The following is an 11,468-nucleotide window of genomic DNA, read 5'->3' as shown; positions in this document are numbered from 1 at the left end:
AACTGCTAAGATGGACCATAAGGGTCAAACAGCAGTTTGTTTGTACGTTTCTCGGAAAATATATGTACACAAACTCTGACTGGGTAAGAATAATCTTATCATGGATATATTTTCGTGAGTGAAAATCTGTTGACATTTTCTCTTGTTGTATTGGTGCATTTAATTCTAAAAATCAAATTCTCTGAAATCACAGAGTTAAGTTGAGCTTAGTGGGTAGCATATATGAGGGACCGCTTTGAATATTTTTTCCAGTGGATGACACAATGCAACTACATGCTTTCAAAGTCTTAAGGAGCGATTTAGAATCTATACTTACAAAGAAAGTCGCGTTGCTTAATGAGATATTTTACAGGAACATATCTAAGATATGTGCTGAAATTTACAGTTTACATATCTTAATACTAAGCAAGGTTTGCCACTGTAGATTCCTCTGTGAGAACAAAAAACAAACATGTTTCCTATATTTATTTTGGATTTATCTTAATGTTAATGAGTTACAAATTTAAGCTTTTTTTTGTTATTCTAGAAGTAGGTAGTCGTTTATTTGTTTATTAGTTACAGTCCTCAGAGATACCACAGTCATTCAAAACAATGTTTTTTTTTTTTTTTTTTTAATTTCTGTTATATTTTTACATTTAGTATTTAATTTTCAAGAAATGCTCATCCAAACAATGCGGAAACGCCAATAATATGAGTCATTGCTGCAAAAACTTCTTCGCCACCGAATACCAGTAATTTATAATTTTTGTATTCATTAAAATGAATCATTCTATCTGTGACTTTCAGTCCCGTGCAGGTCCGGGTGTCAAAAAAATAGGCCTGCAGCAGCGCTAAGCTTGTCGTAAAAGGCGACTAAATAGTGCTCAGAAACCTAGCCGTGGGCTAGGCGCTCTGCCCACAGAGCAACTGGGATGTGTGCCCCAGGTGGTGGAATGGGGTACCCCTGGCGTGTTACATGCTGGGGTTGTCAGGCTATAATACGGAAAACCTGACCACAAACCATAGTGGTGCACCGTGTTGGGAAAGATGCCACGTCCCTCGCACGTTAAAGAACCGTGCTGTGGTATTCGATAGGAGTAGGAACCTTTGCGCTCCGCCACAGGAGGCTAAATTGCCCGACCTTATCCATCCCTTCTTTTTTCTAGTGGCAATCAAAATTTGTCGACCCTATTATCCTTGTGACCCATCCTTTTTTTCATTTCATGTTCATTTTATCATCCATTTCATGTTCATTGTCTGAATATAGCTGAAATATTGCTGCTCGGACGTTAAACCCCAACAAACAAACAACAAACTAACTTATTATCAAATTTTCTGAAATTACAATTACTAAATACAAAAACATTTTGTAAATGTGCATTAGCTAATTTGAAAAAAAAAATACTAAGCACTTCTCTCTATACGGATTACACAATTTGTGACAGGAAGGTCACATTTTCATAGCGTGTTATGACTTATTTTCCTCTAAAAGGTATGATTACTTGCAGCATTATAAATGGGAAAACAGGATTTTTATTTTAGCGCTTATTTCAAAAGTGCAGGATATTATATTCTATTATCACACCCAATTGATCATCTACTGAAACCTTTAAAATATTTTTTTTTCATGTGAAAAAAAATTATAAAAACAAACAAAAAAAAACAAAAATAAACAAAAATAAAATTTCTACAGCAGTTTAACTGCATGAGTGAAGTGCCAATTTAAATGACCACAGAGTGTAAGCTTTAATGTTCTAATTCAACGTTATTTACACATATTGATCACATGCCAATATCAGATCAACTATTAAATGTATGCTCCATAATCTGGAAATATTGTATTATTAGCTCTAAGAAAGGGCAATGCATGTGAGCAAAAATGTGTTTAAAAATCATATGGTAAAAGATGTTTTTTTTAGAAATAAAATTAGTTTCGCGAGAAAAATACCCAGCTTTAGTCGGACTCAGCATGACTTTGACTGGTGTACTGAATCTCTCTTCTGGTATGTTGAATTAGAACATTGATGCTTAAACTATGTGGTCATTTAAATTGACACTTCACTCATGCAGTTAAACTGCTGTAGAGAATTTCTTTTTTGTTTTGTTTTAATATGCCACGCACTGCCTTGGTCCTCCAAACACCGTCTTGATTGTTTGTTGCAAGTTAAAGTATCCTGTATTGATTCTTGATATTTAACGTATCAGTAGAAAATATACGAGTCGGTCTTTTGTTTTTTGTAATATCTAATACCCATTGATACCGCGAACATTGTACATGTAACCATCAATACAAACGCTGCACAATAATAAGAAATGTCATAATTTCCAGTCAGATCTTTGATGTACCCTGAAAAAGTAAATAATGGTGATAACAGGAAAAACATTTTCATGACCGAAATGTCAAACTTCATTCTAAATGAGAAAAGATAAAAAGATCGGAATATGCGAATGTAAAGGATAGGAATTATACCAATGTGACACCCAGACAACTCAACAACAAGTAAAGTTGTTATTCATACAAAGAATCGGTCCCATAATAGTATTTGATAAAGTAGAGCGGAAAGTAACTAATAATGAATACATAGAAAAGTCAAAAGATATGGAGCACAATTTTATAAGGTTTTCTTTTGTATATAGTATTATGTAATTTACAAGAGTGTGGCTTTCAATACGAGTAACCAAGGGAACCAAGGTTCTAGCGGCAATCAAAAGAATGCAATCCAGAGACAAAGACCAGACATGGGAAACAGACACACAAAACAAAGAACATAAGTGACTAAAACAATACCTACAAAGTAACAAAAGCAAATGAGCAACTCGGACTCCACTGAAAACTGGGAGCAGGGACCAGATGCACCCGCCAAGTTGTTCATGCAAAGTTTTCTTACATTATGCTGGAAATTATCGGTTAGTTATGCGTTCATGTTGCTTGCGTCATTTCTAGTCCTATAACGAAAAAAGTTGATACATTTATCCTTTACATTGGTATAATACACCTTTACGGTCGAAGTTATCATGAATTTTGATACTGCGTTTTTATATTCATGTACAAAAAATATGCGTCTTTTAACATTCATTGATAAACAGTCGTTCATCATTCCAATAATTTATAACGTACCTGATAAAGGACCAGAAGAGAGATTCAGTACACCAGTCAAAGTCATGCTGAGCCCGAGTAAAGCAGGGTATTTCTCTCGCGAAACTAATTTATCAACTGCCATACCACGAACTCCCAAGATACAACCAACACCTAATCCATAAATACACACAACTAAACAGCTTTCGGTATAGCTATTTGTGAGTGGAAAACAACCAACAGTCACAGCACACAAGAAAGAGCAGCAAGTTGGGATGGACAGCACACTAATGTGGGGTAACTGTTTAAAGACACCTGGTACTAGACGGGATGCGGCACTTACTATATTGCCATATGTGTAAATAGTTACAGCGTCTGTTCTACTAATTCCTTTGTACTGCATAAAATCTATGTAAAATATGAAAACTGGCTGGAAGGCAGCCATGGCTAGAGCGTGCCCGAAGATGTATAAGAACACTTCTTTGTTTTCAAAAAGATTTGTCAACCTGGAACTGATATTTCTTAGAAACGTCTTAAACTTACTGCTACTTTGTTTTGTAGTTAAACCTTGATGTTGGTCATCTACCTTTGTGTCACTACTGTTTTTAAAAAAATCGGTTTTTTCAATAGATTCATTTGTTGCAATGGTTATGGCAGGCGGTGTTCCATTAGATCTTTTTGTTACTGTTGAGTCAAAAAGGCAACCACTTACAACTAAATGTAAAGCTACTCCACCAAATATTAAAAGCGTCCCCCGCCATGAATAAACTTTGATGAGTATCTCCGTAATAATTGGAACGACTGCAAATCCGATGCCACTACCGGTTGCTACAATCGCAAAGGCGATAAACTTTTGTTTCCCGCCAAAATATTGACTCACACTTGTATAGGCGCATACATTGCAAATAGAGTTACCGATACCTAAAACAAATAGAAAAAAACATATAAATTAACGCCATTTGCCCAAACGTGAAAAAAATGTATAGCTTCATTTGCACAAACATAAAGTGTCAAAGTTTGATTATTCACAGAGCAAAAAGGTTATAAATCATTTATTTCTAAGTTTAAATGTGCTAGTCTAGGTATGTGAAAAATGATTTACATAATTTACTGTGTAATGTAACGATTCATTATTCACGCATAAATATACCTAATTTGAAAAATTGAGAAAAGATTTGCTATGTCTTTCTTTTCGTAATTAGGAAAAAAATGTAAAACTGATTTATGAACGGATTACGTTTCATTAAGTTCTATGACGTGCTTTTACACAAGTTATTCGCCCCGTGCAGGTCCGGGTGTCAAACGAATAGGCCTGCAGCAGCGCTAAGCTTGTCGTAAAAGGCGACTAAATAGTGCTCAGAAACCTAGCCGGGGTATAGGCGCTCTGCCCACAGAGCAACTGGAATGTGTGCCCCATGTGGTGGAATGGGGTACCCCTGGCATACTACATGCTGGGGTTGTCAGGCTATAATACGGAAAACCTGACCGCAAACCATAGTGGTGCACCGTGTTGGGAAATATGTCACGTTCCTCGCACATTTTTAAAAAAATATTGTTGAAACGTTGTGTATTTCTTAGCAACAGTTTCAGCCTGAAAGCCTCAAGAATTCGAAAAAAATGACTCCGAAAAGTTATTATAAAATCGGTGACAATATAAAAAAAAAATCAGGATGTCTACCGCGCATGTAACTATAAAGTGTCAAGTGAAATATCTACCCTCCTGTGTTTGGTTTATACAAGTCTTTTTTCGGGGAGTATAGGGTGTATTTATTTGTTTGTCGGGGCATAGAGGGCATATTTATTTGTCTGTCTGTTGTCTGTTGGGGTTTAACGTCCGAGCAGCAATATTTCAGCTATATTCAGACAATGAACATGAAATGGATGATAAAATGAACATGAAATGAAAAAAAGGATGGGTCACAAGGATAACGTGCGAGGAACGTGGCATCTTTCCCAACACGGCGCACCTCTATGGTTTGCGGTCAGGTTTTCCGTATTATAGCCTGACAACCCCAGCATGTAACACGCCAGGGGTACCCCATTCCACCACCTGGGGCACACATCCCAGTTGCTCTGTGGGCAGAGCGCCTAGCCCCCGGCTAGGTTTCTGAGCACTATTTAGTCGCCTTTTACGACAAGCTTAGCGCTGCTGCAGGCCTATTCTTTGAACACCCGGACCTGCACGGGGCCATATTTATTTGTTGTTGTCGGGGTGTATAAGGGTTATTTATTTATTTATTTTATTCATTTATTTATTTATTTGTTTGTATTTATATCTGTAGTAATTATTTTGAAGTACCCATTACATGATCATGCATTTAGTTAAGAAATATAATTGTTAACATATCATTATGTGTATCCTAACCAATTATGATAGCAAACAAACATTGATCTCTTTACATCACGCTGGAATGTTTTATGTGACGATATGTAGGTTAGAGACACACGGAGTAATTTATAAATAAGAGTTGTGGTATGATTGTCAATGAGAATCCCAACAGCTAATAATTAAACTTCTACGTGTCATCACACGGTCTTCAATGATGGACACACCCATACAATAAGGCAGGCGGTTGTTCTTTAATATATCATCAACTGATCACGGCAGGTAACAACATGGATGTTTGTTAAAAAAAAGCATCATATTAAAACATATATATATATATATATAAGATGTCAAGGTGATCTATATAATAAACATTAATAAATTAATTTGACATATATATTGTAATCTGATTGATTAAAATCATTTTGGCCCCGTGCAGGTCCGGGTGTTAAAAGAATAGGCCTGCAGCAGCGCTAAGCTTGTCGTATAAGGCGACTAAATAGTGCTCAGAAACCTAGCCGGGGGCTAGGCGCTCTGCCCACAGAGCAACTGGGATGTGTGCCCCAGGTGGTGGAATGGGGTACCCCTGGCATGTTACATGCTGGGGTTGTCAGGCTATAATACGGAAAAAGTGACCGCAAACCATAGTGGTGCACCGTGTTGGGAAAGATGCCACGTTCCTCGCACGTTTAAGAACCCTGCTGTGGTATTCGATAGGAGTAGGAACCTTTGCGCTCCGCCACAGGAGGCTAAATTGCCCGACCTTACCTATCCCCCTTTTCCCAGTGGCAATCAAAATTTGTCGACCCTATTATCCTTGTGACCCATCCTTTTTTTTCATTTCATGTTCATTTTATCATCCATTTCATGTTCATTGTCTGAATATAGCTGAAATATTGCTGCTCGCACGACGTTGAACCCCAACAAACAAACAAAAATCATTTTGTTATATCTCAATGAATATAAAAATACTGACATGCCCCTATACAATTAAATTCAGAGCTACTTTTCTCATGTTTAAAGACATAAATATGTTTTAAAATTAATTTATAAGAATTGGCTATGATAGAAATTTTGTTTATTAAAGCCCCGTGCAGGTCCGGGTGTCAAAAGAATAGGCCTGCAGCAGCGCTAAGCTTGTCGTAAAAGGCGACTAAATAGTGCTCAGAAACCTAGCCGTGGGCTAGGCGCTCTGCCCACAGAGCAACTGGGATGTGTGTCCCAGGTGGTGGAATGGGGTACCCCTGGCATGTTAAATGCTGGGGTTGTCAGGCTATAATACGGAAAACCTGACCGCAAACCATAGTGGTGCACCGTGTTTGGAAAGATGCCACGTTCCTCGCACGTTAAAGAACCGTGCTGTGGTATTCGATAGGAGTAGGAATCTTGGCGCTCCGCCACAGGAGGCTAAATTTCCCGACCTTACCCATCCCTCCCTTTTTCTAGTGACAATCAAAATTTGTCGACCCTGCTATCCTTGTGTCCCATCCCATTTTTCATTTCATCATCATTTCATGTTCATTTTATCACCCATTTCATGTTCATCGTATGAATATAGCTGAAATATTGCTGCTCGGACGTTAAACCCCAACAATTAATCATTGTTTATTGAAAAATAACATAAATTTTCCATGTGCATATTTTGTCTATTGCACTTCGCGCAATAAACAATATGCATATAGAAAATTTATGTTATTTGTCATAGCCAAAGTTTGTATAATTGCCAATTCTTAAATAACGGAATGTTATTTAAACAGGTGTATTATAACACTACGATTATCGGTCCAAATCTTACTAATATGTCACATATTACATGTATACATATAACATACAAAACGAACGCCGTGACATATTTCATGTGAAAAGTCCACAACCATGAAACTTAACAGCAAATAATTTTACTATGCTCAATATATTAAACAAAAAGTTCCTCTTTATACAAAACGAGGATACCAATCGAATATCAGTATATGTATTGTTAATTAAGGTATGTTGTGTTTCAAGGAAAATCTTCCCATCAGCAGAGTTAGAACCAAATAGAAAGGAAGATCGAGATCAATAAATAAATGGTTTACAAGTGGTATTTGTAGGTAAAAAGAAATAGTATTAGAAAGACACGGAAACATTGTTCTATAATATTCAAAACAAGGAATGAAGCCTCAAAGTTTAAGGGGTTTGAAATTTTGTGATACCGCAAATTTCGCGATCGGTAAACAACAAGTACTGATATAGTTATATCGTTTTCTCCTGTTTGATTATAATTGAATAACAGATCTGAAAAAGCTGCAATTCAAAGTTTATGTTGGTTGCTGATGAGTGCATTGAAACTCGTGAACGGCATACAGAAATTTGGGATATTTGTATGATTAGTACTTCTGTAATTTATACCGAGCATCGCGAGCGATAGACATCCAGTCAAACCGATTTGATTTAAAATTTAAAGATAAAATTAAAAAAACCAAGAATAATAATAACAAAAAATATTCATATTATCTAGATCCGATTAAAAATGGACGTCTATCCTATCTCGCACCTTTCAGCCATCGTCCCTTTTTTTCAACGCCTCATATTACCGAAAGCTCTCATAACGTGTTTTGTAGACTTTCTTTATTTTTATTGTCAAGCTATTTTATAGACAAATGTTTAAAAGTCATGTGCTTTCGGCTTTTCTATAATCATCCACCGATTTGCTTATAAAATGGCACGTCTGACGATTTTCACACAATGAAAAACAACTTTCACCCGGTAGCTTTGTGTGAGGATTGATCCCTATCTAGATAATCAGTGCAATGGTCCAAAGTTGTGTCAAGGCGAGTTGAAAGACTCACATTTTCATCTTTTGTCTATTTCGAGATTCGCAAATTACTACACTGTAGAAATTTAAGATTTCTTAATGTTGGAAGATTCTCTATTTCACCAGAATAATACAGACTTTTTGTTTTTGTTTATATCTTCATCGAACACTTACCACCAAGAACTCCTATTGATACAGTAAGATATATAAGGGAGGTCGCTAAAAATGATATACCGAGTCCAAATGAAGCTAAAAGTCCTCCAATAATTCCACATTTTCTTGGCCCAAACTTAGTAACTGCTACTCCAATGATACAACCTGTTGAAAACAAAAATATACAAACTTAATTTGTATTCAAAAGAAAAAAAAAACAGCTAAAATAAATGATAACAAATAACAAACAAGAATTACACGATACCAAAACAAAATATATAAAGAATAGGCCTGCACTAGCGCTAAGCAAACAAACAAAACATTTCTGTCGTTGTTGTCTACGCAAATTAAGGTTTAAACGACATATAATGTTCATTCTGATTAATAAAGAAATAATATATTAAATCATCCTAAAACAATATAAGAATCCTGTAATGGTGACTGAGTCGTGGCTGGAAAGCCTACACATTTTTATTTTTTTAATTTTTGTTTTAAATGTTACAATAAAAAAGAGTAACATGTAACTTTATATATTACCCTTGATTTTGGGAAGAAAAAAATATTAAGAATGTACTGTTAAGTTCAAAATTAAGGGAGATAATCTGTAAATTATACATTTCAGTAGATAGACAAATAAAGTAACTTAATAACAAAAATAAAAATGTGTAGACTTTTCGAGGTGTATCACATAAAACAGAATTTGCAAGATTCTTACAAAGACTGTACCTTATTACTACGGCATTTGCGGAGCTTTGTGACAAACATTAGTTAATTTACGAATAGATCTGATCATGCATAGTACCAAAGCTCTTAACACAAACACAACTTAACTTATTTCGTTTAAATCTTAATTTATGTAAAAGTGTTATTTCTAACTTTTATTGTAAATATTTGTTAATTCACAATAAATTTGTTTGTTTGTTGGGGTTTAACGCCCGTGCAGCAATATTTCAGCTATAATCAGGCGATGAACATGATGTGGATGATAAAATGAATATGCACTTCATGTTCATCGCCTGATTATAGCTGAACTATTGCTGCACTGGTGTTAAACCCCAACAAACAAACGAAGTGGATGATGAAATGAACATGGCCCCGTGCAGGTCCGGGTGTTTAAAGAATAGGCCTGCAGCAGCGCTAAGCTTGTCGTAAAAGGCGACTAAATAGTGCTCAGAACCCTAGCTGGGGGCTAGGACGTTTTGCCCACAGAGCAACTGGGATGTGTGCCCCATGTGGTGGAATGGGGTACCCCTGTCGTGTTACATGCTGGGGTAGTCAGGCTATAATACGGAAAACCTGACTGCAAACCATAGTGGTGCACCCTGTTGGCAAAGATGCCACGTTAAAGAACCCTACTGTGGTATTCTTCCGGAGTAGGAACCATAGGGCTCCGCCACAGGAGGCTAAATTGCCCGACCCTACCCAACTCTCCCTATTTCCAGTGGCAATCAAAATTTGTCGATCTCATTGTCCTTGTGTCCCATCCCTTTTTCATTTCATCATCATTTCATGTTCATCGTCGGAATATAGCTAAAATATTGCTCCTCCGACGTTAAACCCCAACAAACAAACAAACATATAATGAACATGAAATGATGAAATAAAAAATGGGATGGGACACAAGGATAATGGGGTCGACAAATTTTGATTGCCACTGGAAATAGGGAGAGGTGGGTAGGGTTGGGCAATTTAGCCTCCTGTGGCGGAGTCCTATGGTTCCTACTCCTGGAGAATACCACAGTAGGGTTTTTAACGTGCGAGGAACGTGGCATCTTTCCCACCACTATGGTTTGCGGTCAGGTTCCGTATTATAGCCTGATAACCCCAGCATGTAACATACCAGGGGTACCCCATTCCACCACATGGGGCACACAACCCAGGTGCTCTGTGGGCAGAGCGCCCTAGCCCCCGGCTAAGTTTATGAGCACTATTTAGTCGCCTTTTACGACAAGCTTAGCGCTGCTGCAGGCCTATTCTTTCAATACCCGGACCTGCACGGGGTAAACAAAAACTAATATGATTCTTTTCAGTATTAATGAATAGGTTACTCCTTCATATTGCCGCCATTTGCTATTTCCATGTGCAATTCTGAAATATGGAAGTAAGACTTTCGTTTTAACAACCAGAATGTGTTGCTCACAATTCACATTTGAGGCTAACCGAATTATTAGATTTCCATCCTTGTTTGCTTTTAAAAGCATAGTTCATACTAAGCTCCATGCAAAGGCAGACGTTCGTTTCCTCTCTTATTAACCTCTTTTATTGAAATTCGCGGGTGTTATTTAAACCATACCTCGTTTGAAATTCGAATAACATCGCGTACAATCATTCACTTTTACCCGACTTTGCAAGATTCTTGCATTTTCGGAGAGGGCTGGCTGCATCCTCAAGAGAGAATTTCGAACGTCAGGCTCTGTTATGGTGCTTGAGTTCTTACCTGCAATCATAAACATTCCGGTACAAACTGATTGGACTAAGGCTGTCTCTGAGCTCGATTTGCCAAAAGCTTCTAGCCATTCTATATATAACACTGACATGTTGAAGCAAAAACCTAATCCAAATCCATTGGAAACGAAAGCTGCAATTAGTATAAACCATCTTTTCCTTGGGCGTCTTTTCGTGTCTGTCTTCTCTTCTGCATGATGGAAACATTTTGTGTCATGCCATTCGTTTGTGTTTTGTGTCTTTTCTCCGTCAATTATTCCCGATTTGTGTTTACTTTCTCTTGTCTGAGCACCATCTGATTTACATGTGATATCTACATCAAATGTTGTCTTCCCTCTTACATTAGTATAAGTCGGGCCGTTTTTCTCACTTGTTGTACAGCTTTTTGACAAATCTTCATTTTCAACGACATGAAATTCATCCATGTTTTGTTTCCCTAAAGATACGAAAGATTTTGGTCAAATACTACTGAATGACAATTTGTTTTGGAAAGATTTGTTTCAGAACCACATTTAATAATTAAGATAGGAACTATACTTGTATTCCCTTTTTACCCTGTTCATGTTGACAATTATGATGTGCAAAATATTTATCAGTTAACGATTTATAAAGAAAATAGAATGTTTTCAAAAAGTTATATCCGTGGGATATATTGTTGCGGCTATATTTGAGAGTCGATGTATCGAACGTTTTAA

At 36.9% G+C, this 11,468-nt stretch overlaps 1 protein-coding gene across 1 annotated transcript; it reads right to left on the bottom strand.

The window, feature by feature from the left end:
* Positions 1–541: 541 nt before the first annotated feature.
* Positions 542–11,204, bottom strand: LOC148596654 (monocarboxylate transporter 14-like). The gene is made up of 4 exons (XM_088564294.1): positions 10,766–11,204; positions 8,350–8,493; positions 3,098–3,976; positions 542–2,326 (listed from the first exon to the last, which is right to left on the bottom strand). Exons 1-4 carry the CDS (start codon positions 11,196–11,198, stop codon positions 2,181–2,183), a joined length of 1,602 nt encoding a protein of 533 aa, XP_088420420.1. The 5' UTR covers positions 11,199–11,204; the 3' UTR covers positions 542–2,180.
* Positions 11,205–11,468: the final 264 nt, after the last annotated feature.

This window comes from Perna viridis, chromosome 15 (assembly GCF_037379345.1).
Source record: "Perna viridis isolate PV_CMFRI_1.1 ecotype Kerala chromosome 15, ASM3737934v1, whole genome shotgun sequence".
Taxonomy (NCBI): domain Eukaryota; kingdom Metazoa; phylum Mollusca; class Bivalvia; order Mytilida; family Mytilidae; genus Perna; species Perna viridis.
This window is presented reverse-complemented; position numbering and strand designations above follow the sequence as displayed.

Excerpts from the sequence above, each read along its gene's own strand:
- LOC148596654 (XM_088564294.1), bottom strand. The coding sequence starts at position 11,198 with ATGGATGAATTTCATGTCGTTGAAAATGAAGATTTGTCAAAAAGCTGT. Across the intron at positions 8,494-10,765 it reads CGGAATGTTTATGATTGCAG|GTTGTATCATTGGAGTAGCA; the intron begins GTAAGAACTCAA and ends TGTTTTCAACAG. Across the intron at positions 2,327-3,097 it reads CTCTTCTGGTCCTTTATCAG|GGTACATCAAAGATCTGACT; the intron begins GTACGTTATAAA and ends TTACTTTTTCAG.